This window comes from Microcebus murinus, chromosome 19, assembly GCF_040939455.1.
Source record: "Microcebus murinus isolate Inina chromosome 19, M.murinus_Inina_mat1.0, whole genome shotgun sequence".
Lineage (NCBI taxonomy): Eukaryota > Metazoa > Chordata > Mammalia > Primates > Cheirogaleidae > Microcebus > Microcebus murinus.
Genome location: NC_134122.1, coordinates 4,441,163 through 4,463,496, shown reverse-complemented (window position 1 = coordinate 4,463,496; position 22,334 = coordinate 4,441,163). Strand labels below are relative to the sequence as shown.

Sequence of the window (22,334 nt, the reverse complement as noted above, 5' to 3'; positions counted from 1 at the left end):
AGACCTCGGAGGTGACGGGCAGGGTCTGAGCAAACCCCGAAGGCAGGAAGAGGAGCTGGGGACTTACGCGGTGTTCAGCTGAAGGGCTCCAGTGGAGCTAATAACCATCCCAAACATGTGCCTGGTCCTTGCCACGGGAACACCTGACACCGTTCTAAGCACGTCACTTATCTTCCTTTTCTGAAACTCCACAAGCACCCAGTAAGACGGGCACTGCCATCCCTGGGGGAGTGGGGGAGGCAGGGCCGCACTGAGGACGGAGGCAGAGCCTTCAGAGTCCATTTCCTTCACCCTGCACTGAAGGGGACTGAGCTCCAAGACCAGTGAAGACGGGGCCAATCCAGCAGGCCGGGCGGCGACACTCTGAGTCTCCCAGGACCTTGCTATGCAGGGAAAGGGTTAGGACCAGCAGCATCAGTGCTTATCAGAAACGTACACTCTCTGCCCCACCCCAGACTCACTGATTCAGAGACTGCACTTTCTCATTATTTATTTATTCGACAAGTAAAAAGTTGCACATCTTTATGGGTTATGCCTCGACACTCTGATACAGGTGTGCGCCGTGGAATGGCAATGTCGAGCTTGTAAGGAGTGCGTGCGTTACCTGAGCCTGCATTTTAACAGGGGTCCCCAGAAGCTTCCTCGTCACAATAAAATGCGAGTCTGGGGCCAGTGACGTCAATCTAAGGCAAGAAGAGGGTTCTGGGCGCAAACAGAGCCTGCAGGAGGCTCGATGAGCTGCTTGGCGTAAATACGTTTTCCAAAGTCACGTACGTTGGACGGCAGGCGTTCTGAGAAAGGACCAGGACAGCCACGGTTAGGAGCTGGAGCCGGGTCCAGGCACTCACAGCTCTGCCACCTCCTCGTGTGTGTGGCCGTGGGCAGGCCACGAAACCTCACGGACTCTCTTTCACCGTCTGAACAGGGAGGTAGAAGACGGCTCCCTGCTGGGTTGTCACCAAGATTAGGTGAGAAATTCTGTCTTTGACGCTTGGCACAGTGACTATTAAATATTAACCCCTCCACACAAATATTCCCTGTTACTGTGACTATGTCAAAGTATAAACTGTTGACATTAAGCTGGCTCCAAAGGTCCCGATTAGTGACAAAACCTGGGGGGAAGTTGGAAGAAGGTGCAGAAAAATGCAAAGCGCAGTTAGCGGGCTTTCCTCATCCCACCTGGATGCACTGAGACCATGTCATTCCTGACTTTGAGAAGCAGAGACACAAGGGTTACAGCGTCCTTTTCAGAAGACCTAAAAGGCTTAACTTAAACCACATATAGAATTAATAGCAGGATGCCTGCCTTCAAACCAGCAGGTAAGATTAAAGCAAATTAAACTGACTCCACAGAGCAAAGAACAGAGAAAACAAATGAAGCAGCCAAGAGTCTTTGTAAAGAATAATTTTTTAAATGACAGAAGATCAAACATATCTATTATGGCAAATACACTTGTACTAAACTTCTCTATTAAAAAACTAAGATTCTCAGCCTGTGTAACAAAATCCATCCACATGCTGCTTCCAAGAGACATCCCAGCTACTCGGGAGGCTGAGGCAAGATGATCGCTTGAGCCCGGGAGTTTGAGGTTGCCGTGAGCTAGCCTGACGCCACGGCACTCTAACCTGGGCAATAGAGCAAGACTCTGCCTCAAAGAAATAAAACTTTAAAAAGTAACCAGGCGTGACCTGTAGTCCCAGCCACTTGGGAGGCTGAGACAGGAGGATCACTTAAGCCCAGGAATTTGAGGTTGCAGTGAGCTGTGATTGCACCACTGCACTCCAGTCTGGGCAAGAGAACAAGACTCTATCTCTAGAAAAAATAATAAATAAAAAAATGAGAAAGGACCCCCCCAAGTTCCTGAAATATAAAATTAGCAGTATTTGCCATACAGAGAACACACCTTTGCATGAGTCCAGGGGATATCTTCTTAAGCTTTAACGAAGTCCCCTCGGTAAGTTCTACACAGTCTATATTCTCAGAATACAGTGCTAAAAAATGGAAATTTTTTTTAAAAAAAGTAATGTGTCAAGTTCCTAATGCTTAGAAATTCACGAGTACCTTGCTGATGGCGTAGTTGAAGAATGGATGGGGTATGAGTGATTCCAGACAGAGCAATGTCAGAGAAATTCTTGTTTGATTTGAAACACGGTCACAAATGCAGGAAAGTTTGGCCAGATTTGCCCACTTGTCCATCCATCCACCCGGCCACGCCACGTGCATCCCGACCAGCAACTACACGGGTGCTAGGGATTCGATGAAATTAAAAAGTAAGGTAAAATTAGGAATTTTACAGAACGCCCCCATGCGCAAAGGGTAAGTAGACAAATAAAGTAACTAAAAACAGAGGTACAACAATGAGCACCGAGTCGGGAGAGAAGGTAACAGGAGTCGGAAGGTGACAGGTGGGGTCTGTTCTTCACCTGACAAATACGTACTGGATGCTCGTTAGGTGCCATGCCCAGGAGTCACTGCACCGAGCAGGACTCAGCTCTTGGGGAGCTCGTATTTTCGGGGGAAGGAATCAAGGGCTCATGAGAACAAGAAAAGGACATTATTTCAGAAGGTGCAAAGTGCCGTGGAGAAGACAGAACAGGGCAGCGGGGAAAGCGGCGTGTCTGAGCGGGGACGGCCATCGGAGGCTCCTCGGGACGCGGGACGCAGGGTCCGACAGCCCCGGCGACCAGGGCAGGGCAGAGGCGAGCCCAGGAGCGTGACCCGAGGCCAGCCCACGTCAAGCTGCCCGGGAAGCCCTGGCACTTGGAACAGGCAGTGCCACGTGGTTCCGCCGGGCCCCCGAGGACACTCTGGGCTCCTCGCAGAGCCAGGCCCCCGTCCATGCCCACGCTGCCCACGCGGGCAGGCCTGCCACTGCCACGGGGAGCAGATGGCGGATCCTGCTCTCGTTACACTGGTAATGACAAGCTGACGCTTGCCGGGCAGGAAAGAGCATCCCTTCTGGTAGGACATGATCGCTGTCGCAGCCTCTCCGCCAGGGAAGGCGCTGTGAATTTACAAGCCGCTGCGGAAACAGGCGAGACCCAGTCCCGACGGGAAGCACAGAAATCACCTGAGAAGTGACTGAGGCCCTGGACGTGGGCGGGAGACGCATTCCGGCGGGCACACCCATGCTCCTGCTGCCCGGGGCCGCGTTAGAGAGAGCAAATACTCTGCAGTCGACCAGCCCAGGGTTTTTAATCCTTGCGCCCCTTCCAGCGAGCTGGGTGTCAGGGGACAACGGACGGTCATTTGCCTCTCTGAGCTGCAGGCTCCCCGCTTGCAAAGGGGCTCCATAATAACCTCTCCTGCGGGGGTGTTGGGAGGCCTACATCAGATGGCTTTGGTGAGGAGCCTGGAACACAGCAAGTGTTTGAGAAATGCCAGACCCTCCTCCCCAGGCGCCCCCACGCCTCCCGGTGGGAAGCTCTGGAGCAGGAGGGGGGCAGAGGATAAAAGGAAGGGAGCCGCCACCCGCAGGGGCGACCATGCTCCCTGGCGGGCTGGGAGGGAGCGAGAGCGGCGTGATAATAAGATTCTCATCCCGTTTCCCGCGTGACGGCGAGTCGCAGAGACACGAGAACAGAGCATCCGTCAGAACTCAGAGAGGAGGCAGACAAGGCGAGGTGATCAAAGGAATAAATCCATCGCGCTCTGAAAAACAGCCTGCCTGCTCTCATCCGTCTGGGAGGTGACGCCAGGACTCGCGCTCCGGCCAAAAACACACTTTTTTTTCTACCTGTGCCGCGCCGAGTGGGGCGGCGGGCTCCCGAGCAGACCCCCACGAGGACAATAAATCTCCTCCTCGGTCTGGCCGCAGCCTCTCGCCAGGGCCTCGATCGCAGCTGCGGGCCAAGCTTTAGAAATACGCCACTGCCACAGAGATTTACCCGTTTTAAAAGGTCACAGAGTCACTGCCACCGAGGCTCGGGCGCAGAGCAGGTGTGAACGCCCCCCAGATCCCTGGCTGCGTGATCACACGCAAGGGCGCCGGGGCAGCCGCTTCCCAGGCAGACCCGTCACTGCGCTGGACCCGGGGAGCAGAGGGACTCCCTGGGGTGGGGACCTACCTGCAGGTGCCACTTTTATATCACCTTCCATCCTCCTCACCTGAGACGGATCCCGCGCTCGCTTCCCCGCCTGCCAGCAATGCTAGGGACCTGCACCCTCTCTGCCCCGTGTCACTGAGCATCCCTCCAAGGGAAAAGGATGAGCAGGGCCGCACGACAGATTCTGCCCTCAACCCAGGGACTGAAGACTGCAGGGACACACAGGTTAAAAGCAGCCGCCCCCTCGGGCACCCGCCCTGCAGCATGCTGGGTCCGGAGGCTCTCTGGGAGAGGAGTGCCACGCCCTGTCCGCCTCAGGAATTCCCATTTCCCCTAGGCGGCTGAGGACTGCTTAGCACCTGAGATGCTCTGGGGGCCGTGTGGGTCTGGGGAAGCCAGCACTATGATGAGGTTTTTTTAAAAAATCAATCTCTGCACTCGTATGAAAAATACGATGCCTTGGGAGAGCTCGGAGAAGCCCCTGGGCACGGTGGGTGGATTCCAGGCTGTGAGATGCACAGCCAGGGGTTCAAATCCCAGCTCTGCCACTCACCGGCTGTGTGACTGTGGGCAAGTCGCCTCACCTCTCTGGGCTTCTACCCCCAATGGTAGCAAAACAGAGATTATGAGGACTAGTCCGCCCAGTGCTGCAGGAGTTTGGGCACATCCTGGGCACGTCACACACACCAAACATTCCGTTAGGTGCATCCCTGCTGTGGTGGCTGTCAACAGAGCTGACCTCCTCCCCGAACACCCCAATAGTGCACAACACCTTCCCTGCCTGTCAGGCACCCTGGGGACAACCACAGGTGCTGGCACCGGGGCTCCCCGCAGAGCAAGAGGACCCCGATAAGCTCCCGGCAGTGCAGAATGCCTGAAGGCAGCCGCACCTGGGAGAACTGCTCTGCCATCTGCTCCATGTTCCCCAAGCCACCACCGTCGTGGCAACAGATGGGTGAGAGGTGTGTCCACTCCTGGACCCTGCCTCCCAGGGAAATCCATCCATTGCTCCGCTTTAGCAGGGAGCGGGTGACCACGACCCAGGAAGACACCTCCAAGAGGACAGGCAATGCTATAAATGTCTTCCGTCCTGCAACCCCAGCCCTGGAGGCTAAGGCTGAGCCGAGCGGCTGGGCAGGAAGCCCAGTGAAGAAGCAGTGGCCTCTGTCCTGAGACGGACCCCATCTCCCAGGACATCACAGCTTCCTGCCACATCCCTGACAAAGTAGCCACGGGTATAGCATGGAGAGGACTCAAAAGGCAGCCACGTGGCATGACGCTGCCAGGTTCATCCAGGCTGGAGAATGTGTCAGTGCCTCCCTCCTGTCTACGGCTATGTAATATTCCACGTGTGGACAGATCACATCTCATTTATCCATTTCTCTGTCGACGGACACACGGGCTGTTTCCACTTTGGGGGCTTTCGTGAATAATGCTGCTGTGAAACCGTGTGTCCATGCACTTGCTTGAGTTCCTGTTTTTGGTGTTTTGTGGGCACATACCTAGGAGGGGAACGGCTGGGCCATATGGTAATTCTATGTTTAACTTTTTGAGGAACTGCCCAATCTGTTTTCCAAGTAAAAGAAGCCAGACACGAAAGGTCACTTATTGTGTGATTCCACTTATGTGAAAAATTCAGAACAGGTAAGTCCACAGAGACAGGTGGTTGCCGGGGGCGGGGGAGGGTGGTGAGGAGTGAGCTCTTAACGGGGGCGGGGTTTTGCTTCAGAGCGATGGGACTGTCTCTGAGCTAGACAGAGGTGACGGTGGCCCAGCACCGTGAACGTACTAAAACGCTACTAAGTTGTTCATTTTAAAGTGGCTAATTTCATGTCGTGTGAATTCCACCTCAATAAAATTTGTTTAAGAGGCAGCTCCTTAAATTCTTCTACCCGTAAGTGGCAGCCAAGAGGAGGGGCCTGGGGAGGGGTGGACGGTGGCAGTGGCAGGAGGTGACGCCCTCGTCACTGCTCAGACGATCCCGCCTCCCAGCGAGGCCCCCTCTGCCACTTAAACCCTGTCCGTCCACCCGACGGCCAGCCGCGCTGCTCGCCCGCCCCGTTACACGGGAAATTTTCATATGTAATAAAAAGATGCTGTCTTGATGCTAATCTTAGAAAAAAAAATTTTTTTTCTTACATTTGTATTAATTCTCCTTCCCAGGTTCTAATTGAAGAGTGGCTACAGCATCACGAGGGAAATAAAACCGTACTGCATCTATCCGAGGGCCATGTGGCTTCATTAGAAATTACATTAGTTCCTCATTAAGCAACAATAATAATGTGGAGTTGGAATCAATAAAAAAAAGAAATGCACTGCCCCAAGGTGCAGATCCGTTTGTTTCAATTATATTCTTACATGGCCGAGCTCCAGGCCCGCCAATGCTAACGAAACTCAGCGTGACTCGGGAAGCGGTGGCCTTGCTCCCCTCGCCTTCACTGCTCGGCGATGTAACGCAGGCAGGCACGTGGAGCCCAGCAGGACATTGTTAAACACCCACCCGCCCCGACCCTGACCGACTGACTGCATTTCCAGAGCTCAAGCACTGATGACGCCAGGTAGCTACGATCTCACCAGCCTCCTCTGATCAACTGGTCATGACTGGCCGTGTAAGGGCTGAACAGTGCTGCGGTTGATTATGGATGTCTGCCTTGGGCACGGAGTGCTAGTGCTGGACGGCGTGGCCGGTTCAGCTCTCCAAGCCTTGCCCCCTGCGTGGCGGTGCTGGCCTGGCGCAGTAAGAGGGCACGCGAGACTTTTTCCTACCTCCTTCATGTCCACCAGACTTAGCAAACATCCTGAGTCAGGACAAAGCGAGCACTTACCTGCTCCTCGGCCAGGCTACACGGCAGGGACGGCGGATCCTGCGTGAAAAACACAGAGACAAGAAAGGTTGAGTCAGGCACTGAAACGACTGCCCTGGCTTTGTTTTTCTCTTAGACATGATAACTGCATTTCTCAGAAAGGAGTATTTTATTCATTCGTTGCAAAAATGTTCACTGATGCCTAACGTGCGCCAGGCTCTGTGGCAGGCTCTGCATTAACAACAAACAAGATGACAAATCTCTGCCAGAGGGGAGGAGAGATGAGGAAGAATATAGAATGTAAGGACACTGATAAATAACCAAGAAACGAAGATGGCATCGGAGGGCGGTAGGTCCTAAGATGGTAACAGATGAGTTATAGGGTCGAGAGTGACTGGGGCTACTTTAGATTGGGGGGCAGGAAGCACTGAGAGCAGATTGACAAGAAGGGGCCAGACATATAGAGGATGGCAGGTACAAAGGCCCTGGGGCAGGCATAAGTGGACAAGGACTGGGAGGAAGGCCGGGACCACCATACTCAGTGACGGGAGAAGCAAAGAGGTGACACCAGGGAGGTGGACAGGAACCAGCCTTCAAGGTCGAGACACAGTGCCTGGGTGTTTCTCTAAGCAGGTTAGGAAGCCACAGGAAGACAGTCCCATTTTCTGAAAACACCCCAGCTTCTGAGCTACGATTCCTATGGTCGTCCACGGAAACCCCTGCTGCCTGCAGGAAGACCTCACTTTACGACTCAGCTCAGATTGCAGGCCCTCGAGAGATGCAGCGCCCCCTCCTATCCAGCAGGACCTGAACGCGGCCAAGCGCCTGGGCTGGGTCAGGCCCCCAGCTGCTCCCCTTCCTGAACGTAGCCCCCACGGAGCAGACCCACCGTGTGCATGCCTACTCCGTCTCAGAAGGCTGGGTCAGCTCCCTGCACAGGAGGGGCCCGGCTTTGTCAAAAGGGAAACATCAAGTTGCACAGACACCGTGTGAGACATTAAATCCGAGGGCCACCCTGCCCAGGACATGATTCTTCAAGCCAAGGACACCTTCTCTTTCTTTTTCTCTCTCTGACCTCGTCTTGTGCCTCTGCCGTACTCCAGAACTGGTCGAGACGGTTTCCCACCTAAAGGGGGAGAGGTACCACACTCCCCTTTTCCCTTGGCGGAAGGTCAGCCCCAGCCTTCTCCACGTCCCCAGGGGCTCCATCAACGCCGTCCCTTCCTGCCCTGCCAAGGACGATCCCCAGCACCGGCTGCTCCCAGCGAGGGCTCCCGGCCCACCAGGCACCCCCAGGAGCTCACCCACCAGCACCCTGGAGACGATCACCGGACGCTCTGCTTTGCCGCCCAAGGCCTCGGGCCCAGCAGACCTGGTCTTCTGGGGAAGCCACATTCAAGCCCGGCCGCCCCCAGCACCGGCTGAGTCTCCAGTTCTTTGGCCTCCTGCACAGGCTCGTGGTGGGGACTCAAGGGGACGAGGCTCCTGGTCCACAGCAAGCACTGGGGAGGGGCTGCGTGCTAAATGATGCCATCACATGTTTGTCATCGTGCTTCTTGGTCAAGTCCACGACCAAGAAATTAAGAACAAACACAGGCTAGGATGAGTCCGTGTGACCTCAAGAAGACTCAAGAGGACCGAAGAGAGACCCTGGGGTGTGTGACTTTGAGCCAGAGCTACGATTTGGAAGGAGGAAATCCACAAAGCAGAGGCCGGATGAAGGTGAGCTGCTCCTGGCCCTGTTCAAAGCTGTGCTGGCTGAACTGTGTCCCCAGCTTCCTGTGCTGAAGCCCCAAACGCCAGCACCTCGGACTGGGGACTGACGTGAAGACAGGGCTTTCAAGGAGGTGATTATGTGAAAGTCAGGCCATTAGGGTGGGCCCCCTCTAACCTGACTGGTGTCCTCCTAAGAGGAGGGAATTTGCAGGGTATGGTGGCTCACGCCCATAATCCCAGCACTCTGGGAGGCCAAGGTGGGACGATCACTCGAGGCCAGGAGTTCGAGACTAGCCTGAGCAAGGGCAAGACCCACCTCCACAAAAAACAGAAAAATTAGCTGGACATGATGGCTCATGCCTGGGGTCCCACCTACTCAGTAGGCAGAGGCAGGAGGATCACTGGAGCCCAGGAGTTGGAAGTTGCACTGAGCTTCCAACTATGAGGACGCCACTGCACTCTAGCCCAGGCAACAGAATGGGACCCTATCACAAAAAAAAAAAAAAAAAAAAAAAAGGAAACCGAATACAGAAAGAGAGGCAGGGAAGGCAAGGGCACGGAGGGAAGACCACGTGAGGATGCAGGGAGAAGGTGGCATCTGTAAGCCAAGGGGAGGGGCCTCAGAAGGAACCAACCCTGCGGATCCCTTGACCTTGGACCCCCAGGCCCCAGAACGTTGAGAAATAAATGTGTTTAAACCACCCAATCTGCACTGTTTTGTTACTGCAGCCCAAGCAAACCGTAACAACACACACCCAGTGATTGCAGCGTTTCTCCCCCACAGACAAGGCGGGAGCGAGAGGGCCTGTGGTTCTCACGGCGTGCCCTCCTCTCCTCTCCCACCCTGCGCCGGCCCAGGCGGGGCTCTGTCCTCACGCCCTCACAGGACAGCCCTCCGAGCATGGATGTGTGGTGGAGCCCAGGCTCTGCACGCAGGGCTGGGCGGATGCAGACCTGGCTCCTGGGCCCCTAGACCCCGGCCCTCTGCCCACCTGCCTGCCCTCCTTCTCTGCCTGCTCCCTCCTCTGGGCTGGGAAGTGTACCCAGGCTCGGCCCTTCCGTACCCAGAATAGCTCTGTGTTCTTCCATCCTCCGGGACACTGGGACCCACTGGGGGGCACACGTGGACTCCGTCCCTGCCCACAGGGCCCTACCGCCTGGGGGAGGAGCCGACAGTAGGGAAGGAACCACAGAAGCGCAGGCCACGCCACAGCTCTGGAGACGCGGAGGTGAGGACCCTTCTCCCCTCTCATCTACTCCGAGGCGCCTGAGCTCCCCGCCCACGAGGCATCAAGTCCAGGGCCATTTTACTTTGTCCCTCTGGTGAGCCTGGAATTAATGTGTATCGTGTCTGTTTACAGCGGACAGGCACTCTGCGCACATTGGAAACCCTTCATGTCTGCTCACGTGACGTGGGCTCACGTGACGTGGGCTCGTGGGGCGTGGGCTCACGTGATGTGGGCTCACGGGACGTGGGCTCGAGGGACGTGGGCAACGGCTGCATCCCACCGCATGTCAGCAAGTGACAGGTGATCTTCAGTACCAGCGCAGCGTGGGGAGCCACACTCTCACACGCCGCAGGCGGGAGCGGATCCCGGCGCCACCTCTCCGGTCGGCGGGCGACCAGGAGCCCTCTGCCCGGTCTCGCTGTGCATTTCCTGCACAGTAGAACTGGGTGGACGGCCACAGTCTGTCCTTCCCTTTAGGCTGGATGAGCTCGGCGAGCCGAGATGGCTCTCCGAGATAAATGCCTGGCCGTTCTCAGGAAGACAATTAACGAGCTCAGAGACTTGCTTAAACAGAGATGAAATGTGCGATTAGCAGACGCGGGGCCATCCATCCGCCCGCCAACAGGACGTCTCCTCCTCGCAGCGCCGTTCACCCGACGCAGCCGAGCAGACCCACTAAACACACCATGGCTACCGCGTCTATTTTTGAGATAATTACAAGGCTCGGGCTTGGATCCACTTAAAGGCAGAAATGCAGGACAATCAAGGATTAAGGCAGACTCTCTCTATCCCTTTCTCCTCAGCTGAAAATGTCCCAATAGGCTTTAAAGGGAAGAGAAAAAAAAACACATGAAACTTTCATCAGAGCCTGGTAAGTTGCTGCAGGAGCTACGGGGCTCGAAGTTCCAATTCTGAGCAGGGCTTAGCACGGTAATTAGGCACCTGCCCTCCGTGCCAGCCTGCTGCACTCCTCGGACACCCCTCGGCTCTCTAAGTCAGGAACGAGTGACTTAAGGGGCAGAGGAAAAAAGAAGGAGAGAGAAAAAGAAGGAGAGAGGTTCAAGGAGGGACAGGGAGCACAGGTTTCGGGGCAGCCTTGCCAAGCCTCTAATTGCACTCTTGAATTAACAAGCCGTTCACCTCTGAAGGTTTGGACGTTGCTATTCTATGCACCGCCTTGAGACATACAGCCATCCTCTGCAGGCGTAACCTTGCAACAGCAAGACCACAATGGGGTTAGGTCACCCGGGAGCCAGCTTTCTCCTTTCCCCTCCAGCCTGCAAGCTCCTAGAAGGCACAGCAAGAATGGAAAACCACCAGAGTCCCTCCGAAATGTCCTGGCTGGCAAGCAGCTACTCTGTCCCTCTCCCTAGTAAGGAAAAGATGAGAAACAAAGCATTTCCACCGGCATGATGTTCCTTGTTACCAGCTTTGTGAGCAGAATTTCAATCTTGACATCTGAGCACATCCCTTCCACCACCCCCACCCTGATGACAGTAACAATGTCTATCATCGCTAAGACGCAGTGCCCAGGCAGTGCACACCAAGTGACCTGCTTCGCCCCAGCGGTGGGATTAGAACTTGCATCTATCCGTGCTTTTCCTTTGTACCTTCCTTGTAGGAGAAAGGCAGCAGTCAGAGACAGCCTCCTTGCCTTGGGGGGGATTAGCATTACTTTAGCAGGAATGAAAACAGAAAGAAACAGTGTCTGGTCTTTTTGGTATCCAAAGGAGGCCACAGAGCATTCCTCGCCCTTCACAGCAGCCCATGTCGCCCGTGGTGAGACACACTCGCCACCAGCTGGGAAGAGCCTCCCACAGACAGCAGCCGCCCGGGAACTGTCCAGGGTCCTCGAGGATTCCTGCTGGGCCCTGAGCTTTTGCGGAGCCCCAGCAAAACTTCTCTATGCACCCCCTTTTCAGTGGTACCCCGTCCTTTTACAAAGGAGACTTAAAGGCCCCTTAAAAGATGGGGGCAGGAGTCGCAGTGGTGTAGATGGGACAAGGGTGAACTCCACCCCACCCTTCCTGGATTAAAATGTTGAGTCCTCACAGTAAGACAAGAGAGAATATGATGATGATCCCAGCTCACGGATCCTGAAAGCTGAGTAGTAACATTCTCGGGGCGTAAGAGTCAGTGCGCTAGGACTCACACTTCCCACCTGATTCCGACTCCAAGACCCCTCCTCTTTGTCCACCAATTCTCCCGTATAAATGGAGGGTCACACTCGGCGCTGTAGAGAAACGAGGACACCCACTTGCCCTCAGGGAGTTTCACCCAGGAAGGCAAAACTCAGAAAACCACCACACGCTAACTGTGAGACGCAGCCTAGGCAGGAAACAGGAATTCAGAGGGCAGAGGGGAAGCGGGTGGGGGATATCCGTGGCATTGCTGGCCGGAGCAGGACGAGCAGACTGAGGAGGACCGAGGACATGAGGTCACGGATGGAGACTTGAGATACGAGGTGCCTGGGGACGCTGCGTGGAGGGTTGGGAGAGCCAGAGAGGACAGAGCGTGACAGGTCCACGCAAGTGCCCACCCACGGCTGCCCCCACTGCTCCCTGCTGGGGAGAAAACTCGGACTTGCCGCTCCCAGCTCCCCCGTCTCACCCTGCCATGGGGGAATCCATCTGTTCAGACCAATCACCAACTATTAGGAAGCAGAATCAGACCACACAGAGGAAAACTGAACGTGAACCTGTGGGAAGGAAGCTACGGAACATCTCAGCAGGTGAGACTGGATTGCGCTTCATTGCAAGGAACTGGAAGTGAGAGAAGGAAGAAGAAGCGAGTTTGGGGTGTCCAGGGTCAGCAGAGATTAAGGTGTTGGCAGCAGGGATGGGGAAAGGAGACAGATTCCAGAAATAGTTTAGAATCAAGAGGACTTATAGGTAGGTCATGGTGCATATGCATGTGTGTGCACGTGTGTGCGCGCACGTGTGTGCGCGCACGTGTGTGTGTGTGTGTGTGTGTGTGTGTGTGTGTGTGTGTGTGTGTTGAGAATCGGGAGACAGGGTAATATCATGACCCCTGAATTGCTTTTCTAGTAGGGGTGTGATGGTGATTATTGAGCTGGGGAAGATCTTGGGGAGGGAAAAATTGGGGGGTGTTAAGGAAATGTTGGGCAGACATGAGACAGACAGACATGTGACATTTGAAATGTTCTTGAGACACCCATTTACAGCTATCAAGAAAGCAGCTGGACACATGAGTTTGGGATTTGGATGAGAGGTGCAAACTGAAGCATGACCCTGGGGACCTGAGAGACCTTTCTAGCCCATTTAGCAAAGCGCTAGGGTTTCTTTCTCTATGTCATAATCCACTTGGGGTCTCACCCAACCCCATCACACTGCATAGGGATGTGATAAAACCTTGCAACCCACCCAGACAGGTGACAGGTGCCACGCAGGTTGGACAGGGAACAGCTGATCAGACACATAGGTGAGGCCCTTAACACAGGGGACCAGGCTGTACCTGAAGACTCAGGGTCATATCTGGCCTAGACATCAATGTGTGTCCACATGTGGCCTCTGAGCACTGGGGCACAACAGATCATGTTAAAGAAAGAGCCTGGGATAGTCAGAGCCAGGTGGTCCCTGCTGCTGCCACTAGACCAGGACATCCATCAGCAGAGGGGTCATGTCCACCTTGATCTCCATTATCTGCCCAGATGTGCCTCTGGTACCCATGAGGAACTCAGTAAGAACCAGCAATATGGATGTGTAGGTGGGTAGGTGAGAGGGAGGGAGGGAGGGAAGGAGGGAGGGAGGGAGGGAGGGAGGAAGGAAGGAAGGAAGGGAGGGAGGGAGGGAGGGAGGGAGGGAGGGAGGGAGGGAGGGAGGGACTCCTGCATGTATGTATGTATGGATGAATAGGTCTAAATTTTATCACATTCCCCTGTTGCCAAGAATGAAGGCAGCCAAAATTTAAAAGTCCCTAAAACCCACATTTTTGTATCATAGTAACCTGAAAGCACCTCCTTCAGGAGCAGGAGAGGGTCACACTCAAGAATGTGAGTCCCACGCCTGGGATGGCCCCACCAAGGCTGTGAGACCTTGCACTCACCTCCTAACCTTTGAGACTCAGTTTTCACCTACGTGAGACGGAATGATAACCATACCTGTCTCATTTGTCTCTAATGATAACCAAATGAGATACTCCATGTAAACTTCATAAAACAATGTCTGACAAATAATAAGTGCACAAGAAATTAGATGTCCTCCCACCTGCCCTTTCCCCTCTCCCCACTGTCGGACGTCAACTCTCACTGGACTGTGCTGCCCTCCCGGCCACACCACCCACTCCCGCTCCCTGACTCTCTGACCTGTTCTCTGACTCCTGTGGGCTCTAATAAATCATCAGCAACACAGAAAACAACTCCACACAGTTTGCACATGCTGGGACGACTGTGCTAAAGCCTTCATAATCCAACTCCAAGGAAGAGCATCTGGTACTTAATTTTTAAAATGTAATATATATTTAATGCAACATTAATATTTAATTCGTTTAATGCAATATTTAATTTGATATCCAATGCAAATAAAAATAGTAAACAGATTTATTAATGATTTACACAAGTACTCTCCTATTCTGTTCTTAAAGCATTTTTCTGCCCAGAAAACAATCTTCTACCCTCCAGAAAGCAAATATGGGAAGACATTCAAGCTGGTTCTTGTAAGTGGGTCAGAGTTGTCATCCTGTGAATGGGCTAGGCCAAGACGCCGCAGCCACGGCTTTCGTCTGTCCATACAGCCAACAAAGGCATGTTATGTGCTGGGAACTAGGCTCGGCTCTGGTGCAAAGGAAGAGGACGCCCTCCTCTTACAGAGCTCGTGACCCAGGTGGAAGATAAAATTCTGTGACAAATGAAATAACGACTAGGAAGGGAATAGTCACACTGGGCACTAGCAGGGCGCCTAACCCAGACCTGGGGGTGGGCTATGGTCAGGGGAGGCCTCCTGGGGAAGGCAACATCTAAACCGAGATAACTTGGGAACAGGGAGGAAGAGTGTTCCAGGCAGAGGGAAGAATTAACTCAAAGGATGCTGCAGACTGCATGTCCCTGTGTCCCCAAAATGCATATGTTGAAACCCTAATCCTCAATGTGATGGTGTTCGGAAGTGGGTCCTTTGTGGGGGGTGATTAGGTCAGCAGAGTGGCACTCTCATGAAGGGGGTGAGTCCCTCTCAAGGAGAGATGACCTCTCTACCCCCATGTGAGGACATACTGAGAAGGCAGCCGTCTGCAAACCAGGAAGAGAGCCCTCACCAGGAGCCAGAGCAGCCAGTGCCTGGATCTTGGACTTCCCAGCCTCCAGAACTGTGAGAAATACATTTTTGTCATTTAAACCACCCAGTCTATGATATTCATTATAGCAGCCCAAGCTGACTAAGACAAAGGCCTAGAGACAGAGCTGTGCTAGGGCCAAGTGAAGTTCAGAACGGCTGGAGAAGAGAATTAGGGAGCAGCTTGAGTTGAGGCTGGGCCTCATGAGCCAGGTAGAGGGGCTTGGACATTATTCCGAGGGTGACGAGATTTAAGCACTGAAGTTACATGACCAGTGCTGCACTGGAGGGGGGCTACCCTCGCTGTGAGACAGGTCCACAGCTAACAGCTGTTCAAGTAATCAAGAGAAGAGACGTAGCCAAGGGAACAATGGCAAGAAAATGGGCAGATTAAAAAAATATCTAGTATGCAGAACTGACAGGCGTGGTGACTGAGAATGTCAGGTGAGAAAGGAGAATGAGGCAAGGGCACGCTACGTAAATGATTTAATCATCAACTCACTGTTATCTTTATTGCTGACGTCTTGGTGGCACCCTCAGGGACTACACAGAGTGAGCCTATCTCTCTCTCTCCACGGCACGACTTTTCAAATCTGTTCCCCAAGACCAATGTCACCCACGGGAGCTGTGGAGTATGATGACAGACAATGTGGGTCTCACTTGGCTTCGCCCTGTGTGCATCAAACAGCCCAACGTGACTTTGAAACAAACATCCAACAACAGGGGACTGGTTGAATGAAGCACATTCTTACGCAACTTTAGAGATGGACTCCAACATTAACGGGCTTAATGCATTACAAATGTTCTGAGTGTAGACAGAACACTCTCATTTTAAAAATGTTTGGGTTTTTAAAAGAATGATATATGCCATATTATGATTAATCTTTCAATTCACTTATTCTTTCCTATTTTTCTATATTTTCCAATTTGTTTCCCACAATGTATATGTATTTCTCTAGTTCCAAGACCAACGGTCTTTATTTCAAGAATTTATTTCTCAAGAGCAGGGTTCTCTGGCCAAGCCCCTTCCATTCCCCCTGCCTAGGATGCTCTTCTCCCACCTTTTTCCTACTGGGAGCTGAGCATAATTATCGTCTTCCTGACCACCCTAAGGAAAGCCCCCAGTGGACAACGGGATAATGAACCCCTTCCTCCTCCTGCACCAGAACTTAACCTTTAGTTAACTTCCCAGAACTATCTCCCTGGTAACCTAGTTAGCTGAGATGTCAATTATCCTACTAGGCATTGCTCAGGATAAAACTGACCTCTCACAGATGCTTTTGCATCTGGCCTGGGAAGAACCATAAATGAACTATGAGACCCCAATGAGGTGCCATGCCCAGGATGTCATTACTCTGTAATGGGATGCTCCTTGCGGAGGTCCTGATAGCTCTGTCTATGGCAAAGTGACAAGAGATATTGGCTCCAATGACGCATGCAGCTTCCAACTCAGGGCAGACCGACACCTGCCGCAGGTGCAGCCACCTCCTTACTCCGGAGCTCTGCTGTGGGCACTGCTGGTGAACAAGGACGCCTGGTGTGGTCCTGGTGGCCGGCTAGGCTTCCTACCCTCTCGTCCTAGAGCACAGGAAGCCAAGAGCGTGCTGTGGTATTCTCACAAGTCTGGATGTTTAGGTGAATCTAGACCCTCGGTGCACTTCCCTACTCCCACTACTCCCTCTTGTATTGCCCCGGTTTTCCTTCATGGAACCCTTTACACTTGGTTGTTGATAATCTGTTTATTGTCACTTTGTCCCCTAGACTTGAACCTTAAGGGGGGTCAAGGACCATGTGTGCTTTGTTCGTCACTGTAAACTCAGCTCTCACCCTAGTGCCTGGCACTATCAGAGGGAGGGAGGGGAAGGGGTGAGGAGGAGGAAGAGGAGGAGGGAGAATGGGAGACTGATTTAAAAACTAGAGGAGGAAATTGCTAGAAACTTGCAAGAGGCAAAATAAGAGGTAAACTGAGTCCAAATTGCAGGACTTTCTGAAAGACACATGAGCGATGAATCACCCCAAGGGCCTTGAAGAGATGCTGAAACGTGTGAAGGTTCGTGGTTTACATTCCACAAAGGTCACCTGGCAGCAGCGCGGAGGAGGGGGATGGTGCGTTCCATGTTAGACCTCCCAGGAGCGACGCCAGCCAGACCTCTGGAGCTCAGGGAGACACGCAGAGGTAGGGAATGTGGGCACGAGGACAGGTGTGGGGCAGGTGGGTGTCACGGGCATGACTGAGACCATCCAGGAAGTGCGTAAAGTGAGATCCGGAAGGGCCAGAGATAAAACTCCGGTCGTCTGGTGCAGAACGACAAGAAGGAACCGAGAGGTACCCGTGTGTGGGGCTGAGGCCCAATGAGAGACAACGTCTCCGCACTTTGAAGACTCATGGCCTTGCACTTGCACGTCTATTTGTGGAGTTGATTTCCTTCTTAACTGACAGTGCTTCTGCCTCTATCTAGTCTTTTGAAAGCAGAGGAAGCTCCGTCGTGGCAAGCAGGGCTCCTTCTCATCTTCCAGTCCTCCCAAGGTCCTGCACCTAGTAGGTCCCTAATAACCTCCTTCATCTGAACCCTTCAAAGATGGGGGGGTTGAAACTAATTAGTTTCAATCCAGACTAACTGCTTTTTTAAATTCTCATATAAATCTGACTTTTAATAGGTTCTGAGAATCGATGTTTCATTATTTTCTGCCACAGTGGAGATTATCCCTGTTGATGGGTCATTACAAATCGAGGCTCTCCGAGAGGTCTCCCTTCTGTCTCTCATTTCCTGATCTTTCTGCAGGATTATCTTTGTTCTTCAGAGCAAAGGGGGGAAGAAGTTAAATGGGTCTTAGAAATTAACAACTGGGACCAAGCAGACCAGAGGCAGAAGAGCTGTGGCTCTCTCACGCTCACACCACACAGGCTCCGTATTGTTCAACAGGAATAAGGAGGCAGCTTCATTCGTGGCGGTCTCAATCGGATTGATAATCTCAGTGTGGATCTGCCATTCACTGCATGCCAACTGTATACCAGGCACTGGTCCAGCAGGTCACGTTCGGCTTCATTTAATCATTGCAATAATGATTAAATACGTGTGGACTGTGATTAGCCCCATGTTCCCACTGGAACTCAGAGAGGCTTACCCTTGAGGCTACCCAAGTCACAGAGCTGCTGAGTTGTACGGGGCTGCCGGGAAACCCGTATATCTTACTCCAAACCAGGCTTCCATTTGTATTGGGGGCATAGCTCCAGTTCTGAGTTCCCTGGAGTCCTGGAAGAGCCAACCCAAAAGTCACATAGGGTCCAGTGCATCTCCTGCCCAAAGCCCCATTCCCTACAAGGCATCAGAGCTAGATTTCACTATAGAGTGGTTACAGCAGCCAGCTTCTCCCTGACTCTGACCTCAGGAAAACAATCCTTTTTCTTTTCCTTGGCACTGAGATTGCTCTGTGGATCCATTTGCATAAATCCAAGCAAAACAGGACACCCTAGAGAACAAAAGAAAGAAAGGGATGTGCTCAGGCTCTCCAAGCAGCAGCAACTCCTTTTGATGCCAAATGGGCCCTCCCCACACACGGCCTTGCTGGTTGTGCTGCGGCAGGGTTCAAACGTGACAGAGCCACCAGAAGGGACCCCCCAAACTGGCTCAGATTTTCTGGGATCTGTATGTGCCAAGGCTGAAGAAAACAACGAGCAATAAACCTCTGCAGACAATTGATCACTCATCTGTGCAGGACTCAGAGCATCAAGCTCACCCCTCGTTATCACTCTGGCATTTTTTTTAGGGTAGAGAGTGTCAGGAGGGAGACAGCACAGAGGGTGCCATGCCCCAGGCCAGGAACCCCACAGGACTGGGCTCAAATCCTGCCCGTAAGACTCTGGGCATGTCACCTCCGCTGCCCAAGCCTTCCTCATTGGTACAATGAGATCAGTCACAGTTTCCACCTCCTTAGATCCAAGCAGCCAATGCATGCAGGGGACCTGCCCCAGTGCCTTGCAAACAGTGAGAACTCAGTAAGTGTTAGTTGCTGTGATTATTCTCTCTACACAGCTAACTGCATGCAGAGAGCTCTGCATAGCTTCAGGTAAATTGGGAGGGGAGATGCACAAAGCCAGAGATAGAACATGTACTTCCATGTTTTCCAGCTCAATGTTATACTGCAGAAACAGCACAGAGCCTGAGAGACTAGGGTTCAAATACTGTGTCCCTTTAGATCTTGGGCCAGTTTTTTAACCTTGTAGTGCTTACAGTCTGGAGTGAGAGACAGGCAATCAATCATACAAATAAATGCATAAACAGAAACTGAGACTTGTGCTACCATGAAGGAAAGCAGTACACAATTCTGAGAGAGCAACATAACAAAGCAACCTGAGCTCCACTGTAGGGATGAGGGGTGGGAGCGGGAGAGACTTCCCTGAGGAAACTGAGATAAGTAGGAGTCATTACGGAAAGAGGGACAGGGGTAGCATTTCCGGTGGGAAAATGGCATGTGCAAAGGCCCTGTGGTAGGAAGGAGGATGGTCCGATATGGCAGCCAGCAGGGTCTGCAGTAGAGAAACAGAGCTGACACTGAAGAAGCAAGTGGCAGGTGGATCATGCCATCTTTAGGAATAAATGTATTACACGTCTGAGGTCTTTCTCTTCTCTGCTCCTTGATGTATCATAGATGCTTAGTGCAATGCCAGCACAAAGCTGGCACTCAAAAATATATTTGCTGAACTTCCAAAACGTGCCTTCAGATAGTTTATTAGTAAGTCAGTCACACGGGGTGAGTGCACACTGCACCAAGCACTGCTCCACAACAGGAAATGCCAGGGGGGCAGGGGGTTCAGGGTCCTAGATTTTCAGCAGCCACAAGAGGCTGTGGTCCTAGAGTACCTACTGGGTGCAGGTTCACAGGCTCTTTGTCCCAGTCTCCTGCCTGTGCCAGAGAGACACAGAAAACAGGGTGCACCCGGCAGTACTGCCTCATGAGGTAGTTTTCAGGGAAATGGGTGCTTGACAGCCCATGCAGGGGAGGCGGCTACTTCCCAGCTGTCCATTCTATTTCAGTGAACAACCAGCCCCATTCCACGGCATAATGTCCCAAACACACCGCATTCACGTTCTTTGCCTCTGGAATGCACTTAGCACTTCCTTCCTCTCTTTGACTCAGGTGAGTCGGACGAATGGTTGGGAGTAGCAGGCATTGACAATCCCGGCGAAGGAGGAAACGTGGCGCTCGTGCTCAAAGAGACGGAGGGCTGCCCCTCTGCAGCCTCAACACCCCACCTTAGGGACGGGATGTCAAAGGGCACATCCCGCCCCTCGTCCGCACACATCCCGCCCCTCGTCCGCAAGCCGACTCCATCCACTCCCCTTGGCCGCCTCGTTGTCTCATCTGACTCCACCCTTCACTGGACAGAGACTGAGACCTGGCCCAGACGGAGCCAGTCCGTTGGCTGATCAGAAACCAATCAGGATCGCTCTGCACAGGGGCAGGAAAAGGCCATGCTCGGAGCAGTGGGCGCCCAAACTGAGAGGTCACACGGCAAGCAGGGTTGGCAGCCACCTTCAGCCATGAGCGCCCGTGCCATGCAAGCACGGCAGAGGCTGAGCAGCGAGTCAAGCCAGTTCACTGCCGGCTGCAGGGAAAAGTGGGAGGATAACACCATGTTCCAAGAGAAACAGATGAGAGACCATGTAACCGGAGAGACAGAGCAGCACAGAGAAGGTAAGTAACAGGCTTAAGGTCACACAGCTTATAAGTGGCAGAGCCAGGACTTTAACCTAAGCCTAACTCCAGGCTCGGAGTTCTCACAACCACACAAGCTGCTCCAGCCAGAGGGTGGCAGGACAAAACTGCTTTGCAGGAACAGTACTGCAGGTGGGGAGGGGTGGCGGCAGAGTGAAAGCCGAGACCAGCCAAGAAGCTCAAGCCGCAGTCACGGTAGTATCTTCTTTGCTGATCCTGACGGTTTGTTTTGCTTTTATCGTCTACCGGGTACTTGTGTGTACCAGGAAAAGTGCTAAGTTCACATCACTTATCCCACTGACTCCCCGCAAGAGGTCTGTGCGGGAGTTATCGTGAATCCTTGTTACAGACGAAGCGGAGCCTCACAAGAGAAGGCCGCTTCCGTGTGGAGCTGGCCCGTGAGCCCGGGTCTGTGTGACACCCAAGACCACGCGCCCTGACGCAGGGCGCCCTCCACCCAAGAGAAGGCCGCTTCCGTGTGGAGCTGGCCCGTGAGCCCGGGTCTGTGTGACACCCAAGACCACGCGCCCTGACGCAGGGTGCCCTCCACCACGCCGAGTCCGGCCGCGGGGACCACACCGGCCTCTGGCTGTGGGACGAGGAGGAGGAGGAGGCCAGAAGGACACGTCGGGGGCGAAACACCAGCACACCAGAGGCCCAACTGGGGAGACAGCGAGGGCCACCCTGCAGGCTAAGGAGGCAGAACCTTCCGCAAGTCCTAGAGACAAACGAGGAACCGAAACAGGAAAGAATTATTGCCAGAGAGCACTTCTGGAGAGTCTCCTAGATTTTTCCGTAACATCTCTAACTTTCCAAAGGAAGCGTACAGCCTGTTTTCGGGGTCCCGAGTGTTCTGAGACCACTGCGCCTTTCCCGACGCTTTGCCAACAGAAGCCAGCAACCCGATCGCTGTCCCCTTCGCCTGATAAATGTCTCCTCCCGGGGGCCGGTTACCTGGCTGCTATCGTCCCTCTGACGCAATTCATCAGCTGCAATTGTTACCTGCACGGCAAAATCTGTCTCCTTCCATTCCCCATTAATGCCGTGTAAGGGCACAACACAACCCTGGCATCTGCAGGCGGGTCTCGCCCAGGGTAAGAATTTACTTTCAAAACCATTTACATCCATCAACAAAAATCAATGTGATTGTTAAAGGGTCTTTTACCTGTTAAGACAATAAAGATTCTTCAACAAACTGGATGCTCTTTTCACTCCTCACATCCCCTCTAAAAGCATACCCAGGGAGCCAAAGAAACAGAACGAAAACTAATCCTGAGAAAAGATATTTTAGTTTGCAGATGACAGAACTTCCCTTGTTTAAAAGCAATTTAGCATATAGTACTGGTCAGCGTGTTCCTCTTTAAATCATCCAGAAAAATTTAGCGGCAGTGGTCCAAAGCAGCTCTGAGTTATACGGGTAAAGACAAGCCACCCTCAAAATGTGAGCAACCAGTAACAGGCTGCTATGTCTCAAGCGGCCCACCAAGGGGGCCGAGAAACACGGTGCGGAAACAAGAAGTGCGTGCAGGGAAGAC

General features: G+C 53.1%; 1 protein-coding gene across 11 annotated transcripts in view; it reads right to left on the bottom strand.

Moving 5' to 3' along the window:
* RBFOX1 (RNA binding fox-1 homolog 1) overlaps positions 1 to 22,334 on the bottom strand; it is a 1,966,619-nt gene that overhangs the window by 1,797,162 nt on the left and 147,123 nt on the right. For all 11 annotated transcript variants that reach the window (XM_075995067.1, XM_075995066.1, XM_075995073.1 and 8 more), the window contains exon 2: positions 6,873 to 6,911. In XM_075995067.1, coding sequence (XP_075851182.1) covers positions 6,873 to 6,911 — 39 coding nt within the window. The remainder of the gene's footprint in view (positions 1 to 6,872; positions 6,912 to 22,334) is intronic.